This window comes from Pseudopipra pipra, chromosome 6, assembly GCF_036250125.1.
Source record: "Pseudopipra pipra isolate bDixPip1 chromosome 6, bDixPip1.hap1, whole genome shotgun sequence".
Lineage (NCBI taxonomy): Eukaryota > Metazoa > Chordata > Aves > Passeriformes > Pipridae > Pseudopipra > Pseudopipra pipra.
This window is the reverse complement of record NC_087554.1, coordinates 41,110,370-41,135,481: the sequence shown is the minus strand read 5'-3', so window position 1 is coordinate 41,135,481 and position 25,112 is coordinate 41,110,370. Positions and strand designations below refer to the sequence as shown.

Sequence of the window (25,112 nt, the reverse complement as noted above, 5' to 3'; positions counted from 1 at the left end):
CAGCTTTCTCTTTTTTTCGAGCTGAACAAGCGCTTCAGCCTCTTCGAGTACATCACATGCTGAAGCCCCCGCTCTCAATTCGCTCTCCCTTGTACCGACGGGGGACAAACCGGGACGCCGTGTTCCAGCGGCAGGGAGTCGGCGGGCAGGCAGGGAAGGCACGAGGACAGCGGCTCGTCCCGGCAGCCTGTCGCACCGCCGGGAGGCGCTGCTGCCTCACGGCCCCGGCGGAACAGGCGCTGCCCGCGGGGAGCTCACGCCGTCCCGCCCTCATCCGCCGGCGGCGGAAGTACCGGGACTCGCCGCCAGGAGCCGCGCCGGCGATGGCCGCGCGCCGGGGAGCTGGATCCGGAGTCCGGTGGGGAGTGGCGTCCGTTCCCGTGGGGACCGGCGCGCTCCCGCCACGCGCAACTCCCGCGACGGGCGGCGCGTGACGCGGGCGCGCTGTGACGCGTCGCGCGGGGCCGGCGGGACGATGATGCGGCGCCGCGAGCGGCCGGTGAGCGCGCGCAGCCGGCGGGGGCGGGGGGAGGGGTGCGGCGGCGTCCGCGCGCTGCCATGGACACCGCGCGCTGGGGCCGACGGCGGTGGGAGCGGGATCGGGAGCGTGCGGGGCGGCCGCCGTCCTGCCGCTCCCGGGCTGGGGGAGCCCCGCCGAGCCGTGCCCGCCCCGGGAGGGCGCTCCGCTGCCCGCGAGGCCGGGCGGGCGCCGGGAGACGCGCGAGAGCCGAGCCGCCGGCAGCGTCTCCGTTACTCCCAGGAGCGGGCGGGAGGACGCCGCGTCCTGGGCGAGTGACAGCGTGGGGCGGCCGGTGAGGAGGAAAGAAGCGTTTCTGCGGGTGTCCTGCCGAGCGTCACCCGTGCCGCTCCGGAAAGAGCCTCCGGGTCCCGGTGTGCGCTCCCCGCCGCCGGCGGGGCGCAGGGAGAGCCGCGGAGACTTTTGCCCGGGGAGAGGAAAGGAAGGTAGGGAAGGGTTTTAGGCGCACTCAGGGCGAGGGTTTAGGTGGCAGCGGTCGGAGATGGAGCAGGGCAGAACGCCATGGCGCTGGGATGCACAGCAGAGGCAGAGCCGACGGCCTCAACAGCGGCGGGGTCGGGCGGGGCCCTGCCGTGCTCGTCCCGGGGCATTCCTGGGGAGCGCTTCCCGGCGCGCAGCTGGCAGCGACCTGCTGGAGTTACCGCCGGGGCGCTCGCAGACTGGCAGGGAAGCAAAAGCTCTCAGCGCCCAAAACCTCCTTGCACCCAGGGTCTGTTTTCCAGGAATGCCAGTTGTTCCAGTGAAAGGTGCCGTTACAGCCCCAGCAGCTGGGCGGGTCCGCGGTTCCGAAGGGAAGATAACTCTGCAAGATAAGGCAGCGGTCACCTGGAAAAGCTGCCTTGGTCTAATTAAATAGGAAAATTGAAAACCCACTTGGCCAGAAATGAGAATTAATAAATAATGTGTATTTGGAGCCTCCGTACGGGGGGGGGGGGGGGAGGGAAGACTAAAGCTGCTGATAACGCATGTTTGTGAGTTAGTTCTTTTTTTTTTTTTCCCCTTAGAGTTTGAAGCTCTAGATCCAGAATTGTACCTAAAACAAATGTGTGCAAAGAATACTGTGCCATCGTCTTTATGGGAAATTCTGCCAATTAATTTAGTTATTCTTTCCATTGTGACTTCTAAACAGTGTACTTTTAGGAAGTTTAAATTTTTGTCAGAACAATGCAAGAAACTCTTTTTTCAATAGATAAAAGTAAGTCTAGGAAAATGTAATAACTATTTGTTTCTGGAAAAAACGAAAGATTAAAAAATATTTGTTTATTTGTTAGTTTTAAGTGTAAAAGCTCTCATCTGGGAAATAGATCTTGTTACCATAGGAGTTGCTCATCTGGAAAACAGATTTAGCACAGACGACTTTCCATTCTGAATGATTTCTGGTGTGCTCCAGCAAGGAAGAACAATAGGAGTTTAATTATGTAATTTGTCCAGTTTATTTCTTAAAATATTTGCCTATCTACTTATATAGCATTAATATTTTAATTATTTTTTTAATATTTTGTTTATATCCAAATATTTCCCAATAATATGTTGAGAAACAGAAGGGAAGTTCTTGTGTATCTCAGATACACCACTTTTCCCTCCCCTCAGATCAGATTCCTTTTCACAGGGAGATGCTTCTGTTGCTGTGGTTTGTGTTTTGCATGTTATTTTGTCATAAATATCCAAGAATGTGAATGAGACTTTCTTGTTTTGAAAATTACTAGTGTTTCTGTGTATAGTGAACTCTAAGTAAGGTTGTGTTTTGCTGTCTTAAGGTTAATTATTATTATTGTTATTATTATTATTATTGTTTTTACTTTTGTTGTTTAAGGAGAGTTTGGTGGGGTTTTTGTTTGGTGGTGGTTTGTTGGTTGTTTTTTTTCCTACTCATGCTTTCAGTCTTGGCAATCTCTTTGCAGTATCCAAGTCTTTTTGGATCATACAGTTTGCATAGCTCCCAAATTTTTATACTGGATGTATATCATATATATTTCATTTAGTATCTAGAATCTGGCATATACAGATGATATTTACACGTGTTCCTCTGTGTTTGGAAATGTGTGTCCTATCTGGTGTTGCTGGGCCCAGCCCAGGGCTGTGGAGTTCAACTATAGCATTTGTGTAAATGTTTTACTAACTTGTTGAACTTGGTTAACTTTCAACTTCTTGAAATTCATCCTGTGTAATTATATGCACACATTTCACTCCTTGTATTGAGCAATGATAAAATCAAATTTGAATAAAGCAACTCGACAGATATTTTATGTGCCTCCATGACCTTATAATTTGTCTAATACGTAGTCCATTCCTACTAGCTGGAAGTGAAGGTGAAGAAGTGCAGGCGCAGTGTCTCTCGTTGTGGTGCCCCGAAGTGGTTTTCATTAGGAATTTCTGGAGTGGAATAGCCGTTGCTTCCATCCTGCTTCAGGTGTGTGCCTAATGTGTTCATGATCAATGCTAATTATTACTGCTCATTTTGAAAGACAGTAACTGAGCCTACTGATGGGGATCTGTATGTTTTACCTTGCTGTACTGCTTGATTGCATTAATGAACTTGTGCTCGCATTACCATTACCCTGTTTTCTCCTTTCTCTTTATTGTTCATTTTCTCCATTCTGTTGTATTCTGATAGCAGCTAGGACTTCAAGTTGTTTGAGAGGAACTGGTTTGAAAATATTTTTCCCTCTCAGTAATTATTCTTGTCTGTGTTTACCCTAAACTTCTTCTTCCATTCTTTCTTGTGACTGTCTATTTCCAAATTCCTTTTTCATTGCCACTTCTGTTTTGCTACATATTTCTCTCTTGTTGCTATTTTCTTACTTGCCTCATCTATTTTCATGCTTCTTTTGGACATTGTTTTGCTAGTGCACTTAGTTAAATGGACTTCACCACTCATTGAAGAGGCTCAGAGTGCTTCTTTCATTTTTAGTGAGGGAGAAGAAAAATAAAATCCCAATGTGGTTTGTTGTGGGCTTGTTGGTTTGGGAGCTTTTTTTGTCCTTGGAAGTATAAAGGTGGAAAGGAAAAAAGGGGAAAAGTGGAAAACTGAAAGTGTGAAATGGTAGTGCATGTCTGAGAAGGGATAGAGAAGGGAAGCTTAGTGAGGGAGCGTTTCATAGATTTGGCAAGAAAAGTATGAGTTAATGATGGCAGTTGCTCAGATATTTTCGGATCATTGGAAATTCTGAGGCTTATGTAAGTGTCACGTGTGCTGCTTGTAATAGGACTCTGGAGTTTGTTCTTAGGGCAGGTGCTTGGGTTGTATTTGTGATAGTTCAGTAAGCAAAATCCTTACATTGCATGAGAATAACAACGCCTCTTCCAACCTGCTGGAACGTGGCACTCACTAATGAAGCTTATGTTCTGCTAAAACAGCACAGCTACTTAGATTTTCAGTAGCCCTCCTTGCTGTGATGAAGCAAATGTGGATAATGCCAGCTGCACCATAGTACAAATCCATAGCTAGGAAACTGCCAAACTTCTTAGCACTTCTCATGAACTCTCTTCGGGATAGTACTTTTAATTTGTCACAAAAGTAAGTTTTAACTCCTTTCCACATAAAATGTGAGTGCTGTAGAAATTGCTACAGTTGCTGTTGATCTGTCAAAGAGACTGGCCAGGGCTGTTGTGTGTTTGTGGGGTTGTGGTCAATTCTTCCTCTTCTGAGAATGTGCTTGTGAGGAAGAGAGGATCAAGAGCTTGTGCTTCTGCCCACATCTCTCTGCATTTACTTGGAACAGGAGGATAAAAATAAGGGTCACAGATGACAGGTGAGGTTACTCATCTGCAGGGGGCTGTGCATTTTGTTGGCCATAGAGATAGCTGATCACTGGAGTGAGTTAGAGAGACACCCAAGGAGTGGCCCAATGTGACTTTTTTGGCTGAGAATGGGTAAAGGTTAATCTCACTTTGCTGTAACTGGGGACAAAGGTGAAGAATGGAAATAATAAAAGTCTTACACAGGCTTAATCTGGGATAAAGAGTAGTGGAGTATAAGCAAGCTCTTTGGGTGTGGGAGAAAGGTGTGTGGAAATAGAGGCTATGGCAGGCTCACGTAGAAAGGAAAGGAGACAGGTCAAGGTTTAGGAACGAATAACTAGGACACAGGCAGCAAACAAAGATTTCAAGAGAATGAACATGGTGGGGCTGAGCAGATTGCTTAAAGACAAGTGTAAGAGCAAGAGGTGGACAAAGGTCTTGAGCAGAGCAGATGAACAACCATATAAAGTAGAATATTCTATGCTGTGGGTGGATGCATGTGTTACCAAGTGTGTGGAAAGTGATGAGGAGCTGTTTGCACCCTCTGTATGGCAAGTGCTCTGTGTAGGTTGGTGCAAGCAATAATGCATATGGTGGGACATCTGGCCACATGCTCTTTTCTGCTATTAAAATAACAAATATACCTATATATTTTCTTTCTTTTTACCTGGGCATCCTGTCATTTCTATGCCCATGTCTTTCTTTTATTAGCATTTCTTAGGAAAAATACATGCAAAGAGGTATATGTTAAGGGGAGATGTAATTGTATCTTGATATCCAATACTGTGTCACACAGCTTTGGAGTTTGGCTTATTGAAACTGTTGTGAGAAGCCGTGTAAGCAGCCTGAGTGTTTGGGACAACTGCTCCAGGTATAAGAGTGTAGGGGGGTTTTGCTGTTTTGGATGGGGTTTTTTTTGTTTGTTTTTTTTTTTGTTGTTGTTGTGGGTTTTTTTGTTTTTGTTTTTTGTTTGGTTTTTTTTTAGTTCTGAAAATAAAAAGCAGAACAAAGAAAGAAAAATATAAAAACCACTGAGAGGCACAGCCCAGGTGCACTTTACAGTTCAGTCCCTCTTGTGAAGCACAGGCTTTTCTTGGAGATAGGGATGCTGCTGGAAGGATATGCCTTCATTCTCTCTGTGTGCTAATCTCTCCCAGCAGCTGTTTTTAGCCCAAGATGAAATTCTCTTTGTTTGTGACTGAATAACGCTTGTGTTCTGCCACAGCATCTCAAATGTGTAAATGTTAGGGTAAAGTGGTTCTACCCACAGTTCCCTTTCAGTGATGCTTCTTTTCAGATAAAATCTGGGCTTTGTGAAGGTTCTGGGGACTCTAAATGTTGAGAAACTGCAAGAAAAATAAGGGAAGATAATTGTCTAAATTAAGTCAAAACTAGAAATACTGGAAAGAAACTTCATCACTTAGATGTGGTTGTAGCAATAAGTGCAGTAAAATGCATCTTTTTGGATGAAGTGTTGAAAAGCAGCTAAAAGGCAGAATATATGTGTACGGACTGATTTATCTATTTTATTTTTTACTAACTTTTAAAGGAGAGAACTCTTGGTAATTTCCTTTCCTGCTGGTTTTTTTTTCTTTACAGGACCTACTACAGCTCTGTGATTGCTGATACATGCTTGACTGCTTTAAGGAGTCCTGGCAAGATGGCATTTTCCAGACTTACCATCCTTGTAGCATTAGCATTTTCCTCTTCGTCCTTTGTTCTTTCACATTCAAACAGGGCGATGTGGTTTCAGGATTTTTTTCCACCTAATGTCTGCCCTATAAATGTCGAAGAAAACACTTTTTATGGCATCATGTTTGATGCAGGAAGCACTGGAACACGTATTCATATTTACACCTTTGTGCAGAAGAGCCCAGGTAAGACCCTGTGTCAATCTGTGCACTTGGAGTATGTTGACTTAGGTTCCAGCTTTTCAAAACAGTTTTGAGGTTTTTTTCCCAACACAGCATTTGGGGACAGCTGAAGATTTCTGCAGTTTGTCCTTCAAGTGGTCCTTCTGCAGATGTTTATTGTCCTTTTGTGGCAGTGTTTTGCTGTGTAAATATCTTTTTTGTAGGACTTTTGAAACTCAGACGTTTAATTCTGGATATACTGGAGAGTTCTGAATTTTTGAACATTTTCATCTATGTAGCTGTTTAAAGGAATATTTCATTGAGATGAAAATATGCTTATACTTTTTTTGTCAAATTGCATGTTACCTTAAATTATATCAAGATATATTTAAATTCTGCATATGCTTATGTCACATTTTGTACCAAATAAAAATCAGTAAATTAAAGAGTTTTAAGTTCTGAAGGTCTGAGCCATTTCCAGGAGAATTCCTGTGTTCAGGTGCACCACATTCCAGTATATCTGCTGCTGACATGGTGCAGAGGTGCCCAAGCTGGCTGCACATGCAACAGGATTCGGATTGGTGAATTAGCTTGGGTACAGTGGGCCAGCGCAGTTGCAGTGGTTGAAGGCTGGTTGCTGGGACTAAGCTAATAAGGCCTTCAAGGCCTATGTGTCTTCACATGATTTCATCCATAGTTTGGAAGGACTGGTGCAACATCCAACTCTGATGGTTTGTAATGTGCAGTACTCAGGGATAGCTCCTATACCCGAGTTGCTCTGGGAGCAGTGGTCACACTTGTTTAGCTTTGTAGTCAAGTGCTTGAGCCCAGTCAGCTCTGTTCTGTGTTTGTGAGTTGGCTGAGTCACCTAAGGATAATTGGGAATTGATTGTGTGTGTCTTAATATGCACTAGTATTTCACAATTAGCTTGGGGACAGAAAAGGAAAGAAATTTTATTAAGAGTAGACAACAGTTATGCTACATTGCTGTAAGTCACTGTAGTTCACAAATGCTAAATGAACATACTTCTAATTGTAACAACATGTGATAAATAAATTGTTTGTGAACTTGAAGGATTCAAGGGCAACATTCTGCTAAATATGCTCTTGAAGTGAAGGGACAGGGCTTATTTTAGGAGGAGAATAGTATTGTTTGCAAGGAGAAATCAAGGTTAGTCTCCTTACAGGAGTTGTGGGCAACCTTTTTGAAACTAAAGAAAAAGATGTGAGTTGTTGACATGTAATGTTTCATCTGTGCAGAAAACCTTCCAGAGCTGGAAGGGGAAATCTTTGAGTCTGTGAAGCCAGGTCTGTCTGCATATGCTGATCAGCCTGAAAAGGTAAGGCTGTTTTTCATTCCCTGGGAGTTAATCTTGCTTCTGATGATAACACTTAGATTCTACCAAGCAGTTTAAGTATTACTGATTGTAATTGCAAAGAGTCAAGAAGAAATATAAAAGTTCTACTGCTGGCTCTCTAAACCTGTTCCTCTACTTTTGTGAGTTAATTTCTACACAGTGAAATAGGAGCTGATGTTTTACATATTTCATCAGTGGAACAGTGGCTTAATAATTGCTTAAATGTTATATATAACTAGACTATGTGCCTTTTAGAATTTCAAAGACAAAGTGATTTTTGGCTCTAGCAGCATCCATGTTCAGTGTTTGTTTCCCCTACAGCAACCTCAAATATGAGTCAATACATACTCTGTCTCATTTATGGATAGTTTTCTCTGTTCTTCTTTTTGGTTGAAAATTTCAGTTTTGGTCACAGTTCAAAATGGAGATATTTTCTTGGATTTGATTAGTTTAAAAGCAAGGGACTGCAGGTGTTTTCTTTTTAGTAATTTTATGCTGACAAGCAAAGATGGTTCATTTCCCTGACTTCTAAAAATGTTTAATTTTATTTTTGTGTGTGAAGTCTGATCTGCAAAAGTTAGTTTTTGTGAGTAAGTTACGGCGAAGAATAAAGATGCACTTAGATTAAGTCAGGCCTTATCAACAGACTTCCATCAGACTGTTCATTTTGATTCTTTGCTGTTCTCTTTGAAACCATGGCTTGTAAGTCAGTGCTCAGTGATATGTAGGACTCACTTCAGTCATGCTCAATTCAAATATTTGATTACAGTTTCAGCTGAATAATGACTTATGTACAGGCAGAGTAACTCTCTCCTACTGCCTCAGGACCTTTGCTGTTTTGTTTATATACAGAGTTTTTCGAAGCACAGCTGGACAGATACATCTTCCACAATCAGATCTATTAATTAACATGTAAATGTATAATTGTAATAAGAAATTGAAGTTAAGTGCATCCTTTTTATTTTCAAATGTGGGTGGTTGTGAATTCATGCACAGTACACTCATTCCATGCCACTCTATTGGTTTAGGAGTCAGAAATGAGCAACAGAGAAGAGAGAGCTAAAATAAACCTGTTGTTGTGGTGCACAGAGACGGTTCTGAAGTAAGCTGCCATTTTCCAGACCCCCTGGGCTGACAAAAAGCTCTTTCACAAGCTAAAGGAGATGCCAGAGAAATGATAGATGAGATACACTACCTTGTGTGCTTTGGCAGCCTTGGAGCTGAGGGCTAGCATAGTGAGGGTTTCAGGTTTCTTATTTTGATCAGTTGCATTCCATGCTACAGGAATTTGAGTGTGAAGCTTTATGGAAGAGTGAATGGCTTTTGGATTTTTTTAAAACTTGGATGAGATTGCCTATGATTTCACAGAATCTTGTTTGTTGGGTAGGAGAGAAACTTGCCCAAAAAGACGTTTCTAGATGTTTCACAGGAGAATGTTTATCACTAAAGCCAAACTGTAATTGTTAGAGCAGTGTAAATAGTTGAGTGCCAACAGTGATGCCTGTGTGTGGTAACCATTCTACAGCTGGCATTTTAATTATGGTATTTGCTCTATGCACTTGGAATTCTTATATTGCAATTAGTGAAATCTACAGATGTTTCCTCTGGCTTTGGTAGCCTCAGTCAGTAATTGCACCATTTAGTTTCATCATACTGCAAGATATTTAGGTTTGTCTGGTAATCGTTTCCCTCATCTCCCTCCATCCTTTCTAAAATGTACCTTTCACAGATAATATTTCTCTTCCCTAAAATACATTTCTGAATACACCTTTCCTTCCAATGCAGACATTCTATTTAAGGTTCTAAAGAGATGTCTATGTTTTTTTACTTGTCTTGGGTGTAGGTGAGTTATCTTCTGTTACTGAAAACTGTTTTTACTGGTGCTGAGGGTAAACTGGGAGTCCTATTCTCTGATGGCCTGCAGGAGGAAACCATAAGAAAAACATATTTTTCCTTTTAGGGTGCTGAAACTGTCAAAAAGTTGCTGGACATGGCCATAGAAGCTGTGCCACCTCATCTCTGGAAGAAGACCCCAGTAGTGTTAAAAGCTACAGCTGGACTTCGCTTGTTGTCAGAGGAAAAAGCTCAGGCTCTGCTTTTAGAGGTACTAAGATCTTTTGGATGCACTACTATTGGTGTCCTTGTTTCATAATTTCATCATTTTTTCAGTCAGTTATCCATTCTATTTAGCATAAGAGAATTTCATCTGTGGAGAGAGACTGTAATCCCATGATAGCACAAAACTCACAGAATGTCTTGTATGGTCCTGAAAGCCTCTGTCTTGATGTGGATTGAAGGCATGGAGAGAGACCTACGATACTTTTTCATTCTTTCCTGGCACTTGAAAGAGGAAGAATATTGTCTTCTCGACACACTTGTCTTATTTTCTACTGCTGTGTAAAAGAAAACTTTCTCTGTCACCCTCAGAGCAGAAAAAGACTCTTAAGACCAAGGAATCTAATCATAATTTCTTGTCTCAGGTGAAAGAAGTCTTTGAAGAATCACCATTTCTTGTTCCAGAGGACAGTGTTGGCATTATGGATGGGTCTCATGAAGGTATGTTTTTGAAGAGGTAAAAAGTGAAAGCAAAGAGAAATGGGAGAAAGAGAGATATCTTATAAATGTGAGAGGGAAAGAGAAATGGTCACTAAACTAAGGGGGGAAAATAAAAGGTTTCTAACCCTGTTTGAAATAATGCAATCCTGCCTTTCCTAGGAGGTGATTACTTGGTCACCTGTTAGGCTACAAATGAAAATACACAGAATGATTCCAGAGGATTCAGAGCAAAACCTTGTCTCAGCAATAAGCATACCGGCTAATGCAGGCTAGCCAACTGAAGCCTGCTCTTGGGAACTGATGGAAAAAAGATGATACTCACCTGTGAAAGGCTACTTGACAATATATAGCAAGCTAGGATGCTTATGGAAAGTGCCTTGTAAATTCTGCAATATCAGCATTAAAAATAGCTTATTATGATTAGCTCATCAATTTTCAAGTTAAAATTGGAAGGATTGTGAATATTTGAGGAGAATGAAGGATAATTGACAAGTGTTAAAAAATAGATAATAATAAAATAGTAAGTTAAAAAATATTCTATTGGGAAAAGTGCAGCTAGTAAAGTAGCAAGGAAGTAGTGTAAAATACAAGAAAAGGTGAAATACATTGTAGGTTTGGAGTGAGCAATGATTTTGCCATGCAGAACAGACCACTGTAACATTTTGACTACATATCCAGACACTGGAGAATAGGCAGGTAAAGAATCATCTGTATGGATGTCTGTTGCAAAGAGCCATCTGTCGTGTTATGTTCAGTTCAGAACACTTCTTTATGGCAGATAAATTGCCAGTTGGAAGGTGTTGAAGGAAAGCAAGAAGAATTATCACAGTGCTTAAACAATTAATAAATGGAAGAAGTTTAAAGATGGGCCAAGAGGAAAGGAGAAGTAACATAAAGTCTGCGAGTATTTTATAAGTACAGTGCAATGCATAGTTTGTCACTAGGATTAATGGGTGAATTGTACAGTAGGGGGAAGTGCTGTATTGACAGGGTGCAGGACCAATGAGGCATAATAGAGCACAGAGTAGCCTGCCAAGTTTATTTAAAATTCCCACCTCTTCTGCTGTCACATGTTTGCATGTGTTTGGGTGAGAATCATGCCAGTGTCAAGCAAGCCACTGGAGTTAAAGGAGCTGTTTCTGTTTTACTTGTTGCTGCTCTGTCTGTAGTGTAATTATAGAAACCACAAGATAAAAACACAGAGTGGTGTGAATGCAGTTTTCATATTAGGAATTGAAATGCTGTGTGGGGGGAAAGGGCCTAAGGAAACTTGTTTATTGTGGCTGCTCATTACTTCTTTGTATGTTGTTTGGATAATAGACATGATTTGTGCATGCTGCAGTTGCATGGATATTACAAAGTCCTACCTATTCCAGCTTATGAGACTTTTGTGAATCAATAATGTGTCGTATCATTTAATTATAAGTTTGAATTATCTCTGAAGTCTGGGGCAGTTAGGTTAAGTTAGTAATGATTTCCAGGTAAATAAATAACGTGGAGAGCTGGTAACAGTGGGCAGGAAATTGTGGGAGTATTCAGTGGTGACTTTTTTTTCTTTTTTTTTTCACTCTTTGCAGGAATTTTAGCCTGGATCACTGTGAACTTTTTGACAGGTAGTTAATTCTGTATAACTACTCTCTAAATATGAACTTGAGTCACTTCTGCAGAGGTGATCACCCTAAGTTCCTCTGCTTGGGTTGCCGTGTCCTGCTTTTCCTCCCCACTGTGGCACCAGTGCTAAAGCACTGGATTGTCTTGGGCAGACCGTGTTCCAGAGGCTGTAGTAAGAAGGAGGCATCTTAATCCAGAAGGTGCCAAGATTTACTCAGGTCTGGGAGCCACTGGCAAGCTGCTTTCTCTAATGTACGTTACTGGGGAGTGGTACTGTTAATGTGTTAGAAGGTGGGAAACAAGGTCTTGCAATCCTCTTCATCCCAGTGTGAACTATGCAACTGCAACAGTGTGGCAGGGGATTGTGCTTTAGCACTCCTGGCTTTGAGAACTTCTGAGAATGCAATCTAGTGGAAAGAAAATCAGGACTCTAGTAGATATATGAGCAAACAAAAATGCTGCTCTGTGTGAAAAGAAATTACAGTAGCTGGTTCTGTTCTTACTACCCTTCCTCTCCTACCACTTTTGACCAGCTATATACATATCATGGTTACAGAATTCATATGCTCTCCCTGACAGTTTTCTACAGGGGATACTTTGTCTCTTACTTTCGGCTTTTGCTTGACACCTAGAGATTTATCTGCTTTTGTATCTTTGGAAGTGAGATTTGAATCAAGGAAGAAAGTCTGTGAAATCTTTCTATGATACCTTCTATTTGCCGATCTTTTCTGTGTGAGGTTTTTTCTTTGAGGGCCGGCTCAGCCCTCCTGTGTTGCTGTGTTACTGTAATCACTTGGTGGCTGCCTGAACATAGACACAGTATCCACATTTTAGCATTTGTGCGCTTGGGGCTGTTCTGAGCATGGTGTTGTTTGCAGGGCAGCTGTCTGGCCAGAACCGGCAAACTGTTGGGACTTTGGACTTGGGAGGAGCCTCAACCCAAATCACATTCCTACCACGTTTTGAGGTGAGAAGTGGTTAAAACTATGTGGGTTGGGACTGCAAGGCCAGTGGAGAGACCTGAGCACTGCTGTGCTCTCTGATACCACTTTGTCAGCACTGGCACAAGCAGAACATCTGTGGCTTATACAACATCTGTATTTCTGTTCCCTTTGAGATCAGCAGTTGTTGCCTATCAGTGGCTGATAGGCACTTGCAAACAAAGTAGCCTGGATAATGCGAAAATGAAAAGAAAAAAAGCAAATTAGTAAACCCAAAAAGAAACAGCTTTTGTTTTCTAGACCCAGCCTGGGAAAGCCTCTTAATGTAGATATTGTTGTGTATTCCACAAATGTGGAACATTTACAGGGAGTATTCTTGAATATTACAAGAAATGTGGGATCTGATCTATCTTTCTGTTTCCATTCTAGTCTGATAACAAATCCTCATTAAATTTTTCAGGAGGTTAATGTCATATAGAGCAAACGTCTTTAATAATAGCTCAGTCAGTTCTCTGTTTTCTTGCCAATTTCTTCTCATTTCTTTTGAGAATTTCCTGCTCTGTCCCTCAGTCCATCTCTGCTGGATTTCTCAGTAGTTCTGTAGCTCTTTAGAAACACTTTGAACTGGGACCCTAGTCTGCAGTTTGCATGAGAAAATTACATGATATTGGAAGGGCCCTATAGCATTTTGTACCTTCATACTGTGATGTTGTTTGTGTCACTCTTTTTGAAGGAGTCCTTTGTTTTCTATAAAAACTTGAGATTCTCAAAGGGTGTTTGGTGACCACAAAACACATGGCTTTTACATGAGGCTATTTTAATTCTGCAATGGTGTGTTATGTTGAAACATGACATGCAACCTTATCCTGTTCAGCAAAGCTTCAAGTACTCTGGGCTTGTCCTCTGTTTTGTGTTGATAACACCTGCTAAAGTGGGCACTGGACCAACAGGAAAGGGTGTTGCATGTCGGGGTTCTGGAGAATAAATAGAAATGTGAAATAGGGGGAACTGCAGCTCAGGATTAAAATGTCTCCTTAGAGCCTTGCAGGAAAAGGCCTCGAGTGTTTGCTGCTGACCAGGACCAATGGTGTGAATTTGTAGGGCAGCGTGGAATTAAGGTTCATGTTGCTTGCTTTATGCTATGTCTGCTTCTTACCTGCGTTGTCAAGTTCATATAAAAAAGCAGATACGTAGCTCAGTATGTTTTTGGGAGTTTTTCCCATCTGACAGAATTAGTGATGTCCCTTTGATTTACAGAGGAGATTTTTTCCTTCCTGCAATCTGAGGCAGTCACATGTTTACTCTTTTATTAGTTTTGAACAAAATACTGTAAGAGATTAATTAATGAAATATAAATTACATGCAAATAGAGAACATATAATGACAACTGCATGGAGCTGATTTTAAGCTAATGTTATACTTTTCATGGTTATTATTGCCAAAGCAACTGAAAACCAATCATAATAATTATGACATTTTCTGTCTGGTGTCTGCCTCATTTTTGCAAAAGTAAGGCATGAAAAAAGATGATTGTTTTCTCCAAACTATTTTTTTTCCTGGATCTCTGCTTTTTAAAAGTTTTTTTTATGTAAGGTTTAGGAACAAAAAATATGGCAGTCTGGATGTGTGGGGCTAAGGATGTGACTGTCATTTCAGTGAAGATTAGCCTTAGGCCCAAAACAAATTTTGATTTGTTTGTTCCAGAGAAGCTCAAGCTGAATACTGCCAAATTCCTGCTTCAAGCAGGCTTCTGTCTAGGACTCTGCAATTACAGCAAACATAACCCACCTCTGGATCTCCTTACTTGACTGGTAACTACAGACTGTGCAGCTTCAGTTCTCACTGAGATTCTGCTGCTTGGCCCAGAGTAACAGAGTGTCTCATTGAGTGTACAGGGCCAAGAAGGAATGGGAGAATGGGCCCATGAGGAGAGGAAAGACAGAAACTGAGATCTCAGGGACTGGAAACAAAGAAGCAGTAATTGAGTATGAGGCTGGTTCAGATCTACAAGAGTGTGAGAATTAGTCTAGAAACAAGACAGGGTAGAGTACCAGTGGTAAGGAGGTGCATATGAAAGGAAGACTGTGAAGGGAGGAAAACTGGAGGTGTTTAGGTTTAGAAAACTAAAATTTTTTTTCTTTTACTTAACTTTTAGGAAACTTTGAAGGAAACCCCTGGGGATTTTCTTACCTCATTTGAAATGTTTAATAGCACCTACAAGCTCTATACCCACAGGTGAGAAGCAAAAAGACTGCTGTCTCCACTGGTAAAATCAGTCTTTCTGCAGCCCCTGAGCTAACTACAGATGGCCATATCCTGGTACCAGCAGTTGAGACCATGATCTTTTTTACTAGTTATCTGCTTGAAACATTAGTTGAAGTTGAACGTGATGTTAGTTGGCTGGAAACGTTCCAAGATTATGGTTAATGTCACTGCAAGGGAATAGTAGGCAGTTTGTCAAATGAAGAGGAAGCATTATGAGTCGGTATATTTAAGGAGAAGAATTCTTATTACTGGATTCAAGCCAAATATTCTGGAACAGGCAGAAAGGTAGATATGCCAGTAGTCAGAACAAAAGATAATCAGAAATTTGGAAAGAAGACCTTCCTGACACTTTTTCCTTCTTAGTTCAAAATGGCACATCAGCAACTAGACAAAAAGTAAAACCTAGGCTGATGTAAATCAAAGACACTCATAGGCAGCTGCTACAGACCATTGAGTTAAACAGATTCTTGAACCAAATGGAGTGGATACTTGGCCTGGAATAATATAATTGTGCCTACTACGTTAAGCTGACAGGTTTCTGGGATTTCTGCAGTGAAATCCAGAGTTTACCTGCATGACTTACAGTCCAGTGAGAACTTGACCATGTATAACAGACTTGGTCTCAGCCTGTTACTAGTGGAGTGAACATTATCATCTCAGTCAATTAGAGAGTGTGCTTACTTGATAGCAAAGCTGGTCTGATAGTCCTCCTCTCCTGCTCTGTATATTTGATCGGTGTATCCATTGATACAGTCCATTAAATCACTTAAACTTGGGATTGAAAATCATCTCCTAAAAATGGAGGAAGCTGGAGGTTAGTTTAATTCTGATTATTCTGTGAACATTTATATTGACATGACAAAATGGATAAATAGCCGAACACAGAGGTGAGAATGAAAGGTCAACAGGATTTTAGTGTAGCTGCCTTGCTGGAATGTGTAATGGCATTCTCATAAGCATTGTTCACACCCTAGCTTACAAGGATGATGAGTGTAGTAGATATCAGTGGAGTCAAACTGGTGAATTTCACAGAAAACCACAGCTCCCATTTAGTGGGAGGTTCTACAGGTCTGCCCTAAGAGCACATAGTCTTATGTGTGTTACATGAGAATGGCCATCCTGTTCCCCATGCACTTGGCACATACCCTTCTTTCTCCCTGATTTTTAAGATGGTGCATTTTTGCTTTTCATGATCATCTTGTATAAATGTCACATCAGCTTTAAGCACTTTCTGCACTTTTAGATTTACCCATTTTACAAGTTCTTGGGCTTGTGTCACTCTTGGGATTGTTCTGGCAAAGGGAACTCTCTGTTTTAGAGAGGGGAGCCTTGTGGGAAGCAGAGGAAGGAAATTTGGTTTGGGTGTTCCAGGACTTAGGAAGAGGGTATAGGTAAAGCATACCAGATGTGCAAGAATTAATATAGTGTGTGTCTTTGTTGTTCACAGCTATTTGGGGTTTGGACTCAAAGCTGCCAGACTGGCAATACTTGGAGCTTTGAATATGGAAGGTATGTTCATATGACAAAACATCCAAGATTTTTGAAGAGATGGTTAGACTGAGTCTTGTGTCAGCAGCTCATTTCCTGTGTGTCTTCACTTCTGTATCTTGTGCTTTTCTATGTTTTTGATGGTATAGATCTGTCTGAAAACAGGCTATCACTTGTTAAGGAGTTGTCTTGTGAGACAGCTTCTTTTCCCTGTTTTAAAGTTCAGCCAGCAGTGAGACTGAGTGTAAATTCCAGAAATGCACACATGGGAACATACAAACACCATATAGACATGGCCAGCCACGAACACACAGCTTTACAAGCATCCACAGAAGCATAAACAGCAAGAATAGATCTTTTTCCTAAGGATAGCTGCTTAGGACAAACCCACTTCATAGGTCTCTTTGGTATCTGCCTGGCCTGCAGTGTTCTCCCAGACCTGTTGTGTGCACAGACTCGTCTAGCTTGAAGTCCACAAGCACGTCACACTCTCGCTCACTATCCTGAATGCGTACTCACATTCCTGAGTCCTTCCAGTCTCTGACCCAGAGCTTGGGCCTTTTGTCCAATCTCTGGCCAGGACCTGGGATTTTTCCACCTTCTGGATTCTTACTTGCCAGCTAGATGGCAATTAACCTGTGTTAATTACTTGAATGTACTCAAAAAATAGTTGGGAATGGGGTAGAAGAAGATAGGGCAGACTGCAGTGTTTGGTCGCAAGGCTCAGACAGAAAAGCACACTGACCAGCTGCCTGCTTACTTGTGATTATCTTCTTTTATAGTCCCCTCTGGTTTGCCATAGTTGCATTTCCTTGATCCTTTCATTTCCCCTTTTTCTCTGCCCTTGAGCATTTCCCTAAGCATTCCACAGTAACTTTTGCAGTCCCACAGTTCCCCTCAACCATTCTCTAAGAAGTTTGCTTTTTCTGAGACCTGTGTGGGCTGCAATAATCATGTTTTTTTCTTACCACTTACAGTATTTCTGGTTGAACCTTTCAAAGGTACATTCAGTGGATCCTAGAGTGGCCATTGACTGCTGTCTTAGGTGTTTGCTTTGTTTGTCTTGGTTGTCTGCTGTTTGTTAGGGTTTGTGTATCTGTGTGTTTAATTTGTTACCTCTCATTTCTTGTATTTTGTTGTGAATAGCCATTATCCAGATATCCTTATACCATTTATCTCATTAAAAAGTGACAAGCCCGGCTGCTCTGCAGCTTGCAGGACAAAATGGACACAACTTTTTCAGACTTGAGACTGGTCCTTAATTCATAATCAGCTAGTGCTGCATCCATCAATTCAGAATTTTGTACTTTTGGAAGACCGTAACAAAGATCTTTCATCCTTTCCTGGTTTTGCGTATTGATCAATAGCTGTGTTAAATTCTGTACTTTCTGGCTCTCCTTTCTGCTCTCATTTCAGTTGTGGAAGGACAAATGTTCCGCAGTTCTTGTTTGCCAAAGCAGCTGGAGGCAGAGTGGCACTTTGGGGGAGTGAAATACCGGTATGGTGGCAACAAGGAAGGTAAGCTAAGGAGACTTGTTTCTTGTACAAAAGTCTTATCTCCAGAATCTGAGTTTTTCCTTGTCAAATATTCCATCAGTTACCTTGGGATATGAGGGATACCTGTCCAGTCATAGAGGTGGGCTTTTGAGAAAACCGAATTAAAATCTGAAGCTTTAAGAATAGCTGATCTGTACTCTCTGTCCTCTGTGATCTCTTATACAAATGCTACCTTTATAGGAAATGTTGAAAATTACTTGTGCAAGTAAGAGAGGTTTTTCTGAAGCTTTGAGCAAAGTGCAAAAATTCTGTCTGTGTTAGGGTACGAACATTTTGACCTACCAATTAATCTCACTTGTGGGAACTAGTTCTTAAGAATCCCTAACAATAAGTCCCTAATGCTGCATACAGAGGGTGAGGCTGCGACCATCAGTGACTTGAATAGAGTGGGAAACATGAGAACCAAGTTGCAGATTTGGCGTGTGAAGTGGGTTGATAAAATTACAGTGTGATGGAGAGGAAAAGAAAGGTTTTATCTAAGAGGTGGTAGCAAATGTAAATGAGATTCTGCTGACCACAGAACCTATCAATGGGAGTTTTGCCTGATGTGGAAGTAGTTTGTGCAGTGCACCTTTCAGACATAGCCGTGATCTGCTCTAACCAATTCCACTTGATGATGGTGTTTTAGAGTCCTTGCCCACTTGCAGATGCCATGCTGGATTACAGAAGGGATATCTAAACTCTTTGTACCTCTTCTCATGCTTTAATCTCTGATTCTTTTTCATCCTATTGCTACTAATTCTTCCATCTCCTGCACATGCTCTTGGCTCACCCCATCTGTGGTTTTCCTGACAGGAGAAACAGGATTCAAGCCTTGTTATTTGGAAGTACTCAAGTTTGTCAAGGGGAAACTTCACCAACCAGATGAGATTCGTGGAAGTTCCTTCTATGCTTTCTCCTATTACTATGATCGAGCGGCTGACACCAACCTAATCGGTAAATTTGGGATAATCTACTGCATTTGAGCATGTCAACCAGAAGGTAAACAGAGGAACCCTGGAGGCAGGAGCCATGGGGGGCAGAGAAAAGGAGTGATATTGAAGAAGAGGAAATACAGAAAATGCCTTCAGGGAATGATGTGTATTTGTCAGTGCAGTTTGATGTTCAGAGTTCAGCAGATGAAGCATATGCTCTGAGCTCCAGTTATACTTGCAGCTCTGTTTTCTGTTCCTAACAGATCTCACTCCTAGCACAGCATTGCTGAGTTGCACTCTAGGGTCAACTTAGATATACAACTCAAATGCTCTCACGTCTATGACAATGTTTTCTCCCCTCTTCTTTTTCAGATTATGAACAGGGAGGTGTTTTGGAAGTGAGAGATTTTGAAATAAAAGCCAAAGAAGGTAATTGTCATAAGAGTTGGGAAACTGGTGTGGACAAGAAATAACAAAAATACGATTCTATAGGCAGTACATAATATGAGTTTGATTTAAAAGGAAAAAAAAGGAAGTTTATTTAACCTTTAACTTACACCTCTGTCACGTTATTTGTATTAGTCAATACCTCTAACTGATGCAGAAAAGAACACAGTGAGGGGGGAAAAGTGTTGGTGGCTTTACAGCTCTTTTCAGAGAGGAAGGTAGTAATTCATACATGTCAGTACAAAAGAAAGTGAATTTTCTGTATCAAGAGCTCCTTCTGTCAATCTGCAACTCTGAGTTTAAGAGAGCGCTGACTTCCAGAAGTCTGTCACCTTAAATTGTTTTTAATCTCTAACAAAATGGAGGAAGAGAGTAGAGGTTGTTTAAGTCTGACAGCCTCTTCTGCATTCCTTTCCCTTCCTGTGACTTTCTTCCTGAATCCTTGTTCTATTTTGTACCTCCTGAGAATAAAGAGCTCCCGCCCTGCCATGCTACTGATGGCTAAAAGCAAGTTACCTCTGTACTGTGATCACTTTCATGAGGATTACTAGACCGTATTTTTCACCAGAAGATGCTTGATTACATAGCTCAGGACTTACTTTTTCTAAAATAGGACCTAAATTCTAATGATTTTTCAGTTAAACTTAATCTCCCTGGAAACTTGGATGATTTTGAGTAGGGGTATTAAGCTTTAAAGTTTGAGTGTGGGTTGGTTGTTATTTTTTCCCCGCATAGCGAGAGAGCATATTTCCAAAGACGTGGCTAAGATGTTACTAAAACCATCAAACCACTTATTTAGCTTTAGAGCACCAGCAGATCAATTCTATGATCCTAAATTAGTGCTCCTCTATCTCATTTCAGTAGTAAGAGGATGCTGCTTATCTTTTCTTAACAGGAAGTTAATTCTGCTCTTACTGCTTGTAGAATAAAACAGTAACAGTAGGTCAGTCACTGTCACCCTTACTGTGGAATCTTGACTTAGCTTCAGCAAGGGAGTGGTTGGTTGGGCAACAGCCTCTTCTAAGTCCTTGGACATCTGTGGTTGGAAAAAATAAAAGAGACTGCCATCCTAGAAGATGGGGTCCATTACTGGAGCCATCCGTGAAGACTAGATGAGGAAAACAAGTGATGCTATGTTCTTGAAAAAATAAGTGACCTACCAATGCCCTGCTAGTTATCAGTTTGGACTTCAGAAGAGTCTAAGAGTCTGTGTGGATTATGTTGCTGTAATAAAAGATGTCCTTATGATGGAGTTAAGACCAACTGGACATACTGTATGGTTTATTCTCCAACATTATTGAACAGCTGTGTAGCATGTACCACCATATGTCGTATGTATCCACTAATAGAAAAGGGTGGCTTGTTTTAGTAGGCTTTGGCTTGAGGTCAGTTCAAATGTACAATGAGGATAAAAGCTCTTATTTTGCTGAGATCCCCTTTTTTTTTCTTCCTTCTCTAGTCTGTGATAACATGGAGAGGTACAAGTCAGCCAGTCCTTTCCTCTGCATGGATCTCACTTACATCACTGCTTTGTTAAAGGAAGGTTTTGGATTTAGGGACAACACGCTCTTACAGGTGAGAAAAACAGTTAAATCCCTAAGCCACCTTCCCAATTTCTGTATCGATCAACATGTGTGAGTTTGTTTTTCTGGCTAATTATCTACTGAATCTTTCCAGGGTTGTAACATGTAGTTGCTGTCATTTTTGCAACATAGGAATCTACAGAACTGTCAGGAACAACTTCTTTTTCTTTCTCTATAGTTAACAAAGAAAGTGAACAACATAGAGACAAGCTGGACTTTGGGTGCTACCTTTTACCTGCTGCAGTCTCTGGGGATGACCTATTGACCTGTGATAGTCCTGTGGACTTCAGCATTTCTGAAAGGCTGAGAAAGCAAATTCAAATCTCCAGGTATGTTGTTCAGCTGGAACTGGTCAAAGAGCAGAACATGGACCAAAGATATAAGACAGACCTTTACCCTGGATTGGCATTGTGCCTAATGAGAGTTGACACAGCATGATTTATAATTATGATTGCAATAAATGATCCAGAATCTGCCTTCTGAAAGTCAAAAGGCCTAAACGCCAACAGAGAATACGTGAGGGGCTCAAAACCAGCATTCACCAGCATGTTTGTTAAAAGCACAGAGTACCTGGATGTGGTGGCAGATTACAGACGTGTGACTTCCCTTACCCCCTTCTTTTTTAAAAATACATAACTTAAGTTTGCTTTTGAGATGTTAAATACAGAAATTAAAAATACCATCAACAGTCATTCAAAGAGAAGTGAACAGCTCTGGATGCTGCCAACCTCAGTGTTCCACTATTAGCTTAGCTAATACATGGCAAGAAGGCTCCAGTCTTTTAAGAAGGGCCTGCTATAAGCACACTTTGGGCATGGTTTTGGGAAAGGTGTTAGCTAAAACATAGTAACTTACCAAGCATTTGTTTAAGCAGAACGTGTGCCTGACCGTGCTCCTTTTTTGCTGCCCTTTACAAGTCTGTGCAGTTATACCGTACATCTGACTACCAGACTTGGTAAATTGATGTAATCATAACACATAGTTGAGCTGGCACAACGAGGCAGCAGTGCCAGCTATTTAAACTCCACTGCCAGAAGAAATGCTTGTCACATTACACCCACAAGGAAATTGGAGCCAGATGAAATGGCTGATCTGACAGCTCACTTTGCTGTGAGAAGCAGTTCTGTTTCTCTGCTCTCAGCAAGACACTCCCACAGCCTTCTTTCCTCTGCTGTTGGTGCTCTTCAGGTTCTTTGGTGAACTAATTCATGACACCAAACTTGAGGTAACTCAGCTCACCCAAGAGTCGAGTCCAGTGCTAGCACAAGGGAAGTGGGCATTGCACAGCGCAGGGACACCTGCTGGGCCAGCGAGCTGTCGGAACACCACAGTCCATTTTGTCAGCTAAGGCGTGGTTTCCCATCTGAAACTTTGGGCGTCTGGCTCCCTACATTGTCCTTAGGCACCTCTTCTGAATACAGAGCTGCAGTGATACAAGTTCTTTATACAGTTGTTAAATTATGAAAATAAAGAGAGCAAAATTAGCATCAGAAACAGGGAGAACAAGAACAGAAGTAACTTTGCTTTCTTATCTTTTATTTATCCCTTATCCATTTCAAATTGTTTTAAACTTCATTTCTCTTTAATTTAAGATAGTGGAGTTGAACCCATAAAATGGTGTATGCTCTGGATTTTTAATATATACAGCAGGTCCATCAGAACAGTGCATCCAGTGAAGGGGTTACAGCTGTTTAGGAAGCTCAAGACTTCTGTCAGGATAGCATGAAGCTGTTTGAGTAATAATTTAAAGTGAACCTTGCCATCTCTTTCACACCAAACACATAGATGCAATGATAGGTTAATATTTTAAATCATCTTGTCAGAAAGGCTAGAAAGTGGGGCTGTAGGAGCCTAGTTTTCTTGTTTAATTGGCTGTAAAGATGATCAAGATTGCTCCAGTACCTCAAGGCTTTACCTTGCATTGCCCCAAGTAGAAGCCGCTGTAGAGACTTCTTCCACCCTGTGAAATAATTGGCAGCTTGCTCATCAAAAATTAGTATCTTCTCCTCCCCATGGAATGTGTAATGCACAGATGAATTTACCCCAGCATAAGAAAGAGGTACTACTCACATGACTAAGGGAACCTTTTCTTGTGATGAGCACTTTTCTGTTGGGCATTTGCTGTTACCTGTTTGCAATAAAATACATTTCCCGCTTCTGTCAAACCAAAGACTGCCCTTGCACCCCTTTCTCTGCAAGCTGGATTAATTCCCAGCAAGGGCAGGAAGTACTGCACTCATGTCTTCAATGGTCTTGCCAAGCTGTTTGGAGACAGAAATTTGCCTTACTGTGAAATTAGCCTTTTTCCTCTAGTTAGCAGTGCAAGTTTGCCTGTGGCTGATTAAGCTACCCCTTCTCATAACTCAGGTTTTATGGCATGAGGGTGCAAGGCATGCTTTTGATTGAACAAGTTCAGTCAGCAACAAGAAGCCGAGGGCTGGGGATGGAGCCACTCATCCCATCACTGACACCTTGCTATAAATTCAGGCTGTTTTTTTGAAATGGGAAATGCTCATGTGTACTCCTTACCAGAATCTGTTTGAGACCTATGTTGTGAAATTCCTCAGTGTCACAACAAACTTCTGTTCCCTCCTCACTAGGAGCTGCTGTTTGAACATGAAGAAAGTAGTTGTGGCCTCTTCTCAACCATAAACATTTCTTATTCTTCCATGTGTTTGGCAAAACTTAGTATATGGTCTGGTCTGCACAACAAGGTGACTGCATATGCATTCATTTTGTCTTCAGTGAACATTTTTGTAATCTTGGAGAATACAAAGTAGGATGCAGTGGTTACTGGCCAGGTGTGTTACCCTGAGAACTAGCTAATTTAATGATCCAAAAGTCACCTTTCACTCTGAGCCAGTGTTATGACAAACTCTTACTATATCTCAGGGCTAAGAGCTGAAACAGCGAGGCTATGTTTCAAACAGGGTGGGAAGGTGGGTTGTATAGAAGGAAGAAGCAGCATTGCATCTGCCACCTGAGCAGACACTGGCACACAGACAGAAGGAGTACTTGAGAGTTGGGTTTTGTCTGAAGGGAGGATAAACTAGAAGAGTACCATGCAGAGGAAGTTTCTTTTCTGCATTCTTTGCCTCAGACTCTGGTACTACAAATGCTAGGGGGGAGCACCTGCTGCCCAGTACCAAAGTTGAATTAAATCTGAATCCTCAGGGCCTTTCTTTTATCAGTGGCAGAATTCATTAACTGAAGCAAAACTGCTGCTCTCTATCAGGGGCCTGATCCTTCAGTCATGAGAGAAACAAAACCTTTGTTTATGTTTGCAAGAAATTGCAGAATTGAGCGCCTGCTGTTTACATCTGAACTACACAGGTGGGTTGGGGGATTTAGAGAAGCCAGTCAAGTCCTCACACTTACCCTAGTGCAGTGAGATTATTTATTAGCTAAACTAAAGACTAAACAGCCTTTTAAGAGAAGAGCTCTACTTGCAGCCCTGATTTTTCTCTCTTCCTTTCTAGTCTCTTTTAGTCAGCCACTAACAGGAACTGCTAGTGGAGTTCCTGCAGTGGAACTCCAACAGGAGGGACTGCAAAAGCACAAATAATGGCTTTCAGTTCAAAACTTATGTTTCATTCTTTCTGATGTTAATTCCTGATACCGGTCAACCATATGTGTAAATCTTGGTCATGGGCAGTGCTTACTAATTTTGTGAGTGGCAAATGTCTAATGCAAGAAGCTTGTGTTTGGAACCTAAGAAAGAATATCCTGAATTGTCTATTTTAGTAATTAAAGCACTTTTAACAATATTCAAGGTGTTGTGGTGCAGTTTTCTTTCCTAGACATTATTGTTGTCTTGCATCTTTTTCATGGAGCCCTTAGGACTAGCCCATTTCACAAGAACCACCATTATTAAATAGAGCAAGAGAAAGGCAGAGAAAAGGGTGAAAGAGAGACAGAGCTTTAAAATGTATCTGCCACCATGTGTTGTCTCCCTCTGCTGAACACTACCCCTACTTTCTGAGCTGAGGAGGTGCCAAGAACCCAGGAGAGATGTTACAGCTCTAGAAATCACATCAGAGAAAACTGAAAATAACTAAGCAGCAAAAGTTGTAGCTGGCAAAGTTAAGCACTATGTTTGCAAAGACAGACAGCTGTTTCCACCTCAGTCTTCAGTTCAAGAGGCCCAAATTAAATGTACATTGTACATTTAGTTCTGTGGCTGAAGACATCATGGTACTATGAGAAGAAACCCTAAATCCTCTTGAGGAGAGCAGATGAGACAGAGTTTTTGCATAAATC

At 41.7% G+C, this 25,112-nt stretch overlaps 1 protein-coding gene and 1 long non-coding RNA gene across 7 annotated transcripts; one reads left to right on the top strand and one right to left on the bottom strand.

Annotated features, from left to right (window-relative positions):
- The first annotated feature begins 362 nt into the window (after positions 1 to 362).
- Positions 363 to 24,619, top strand: ENTPD5 (ectonucleoside triphosphate diphosphohydrolase 5 (inactive)). 6 transcript variants are annotated; one of them, XM_064658723.1, is made up of 15 exons: positions 363 to 499; positions 2,836 to 2,948; positions 5,879 to 6,156; positions 7,393 to 7,472; positions 9,451 to 9,594; positions 9,971 to 10,046; positions 11,624 to 11,659; positions 12,536 to 12,624; positions 14,754 to 14,833; positions 16,311 to 16,372; positions 17,768 to 17,869; positions 18,704 to 18,844; positions 19,195 to 19,251; positions 20,729 to 20,844; positions 21,031 to 24,619. In XM_064658723.1, the coding sequence occupies exons 3-15, from the start codon at positions 5,940 to 5,942 to the stop codon at positions 21,115 to 21,117; spliced, it is 1,287 nt and encodes a 428-aa protein (XP_064514793.1). In that variant the 5' UTR covers positions 363 to 499; positions 2,836 to 2,948; positions 5,879 to 5,939; the 3' UTR covers positions 21,118 to 24,619. The 6 variants fall into 6 exon arrangements, with proteins under 6 accessions (XP_064514793.1, XP_064514791.1, XP_064514794.1 ...); XM_064658721.1 differs by lacking the exon at positions 363 to 499 and adding an exon at positions 825 to 963; XM_064658724.1 differs by lacking the exon at positions 363 to 499 and adding an exon at positions 825 to 963 and having other exon boundaries at positions 2,822 to 2,948.
- LOC135416049 (uncharacterized) lies at positions 16,724 to 17,772 on the bottom strand. Its single transcript, XR_010431416.1, has 2 exons — positions 17,659 to 17,772; positions 16,724 to 16,753 (listed from the first exon to the last, which is right to left on the bottom strand). It is a non-coding gene; the product is annotated as an uncharacterized LOC135416049 (long non-coding RNA).
- Positions 24,620 to 25,112: the final 493 nt, after the last annotated feature.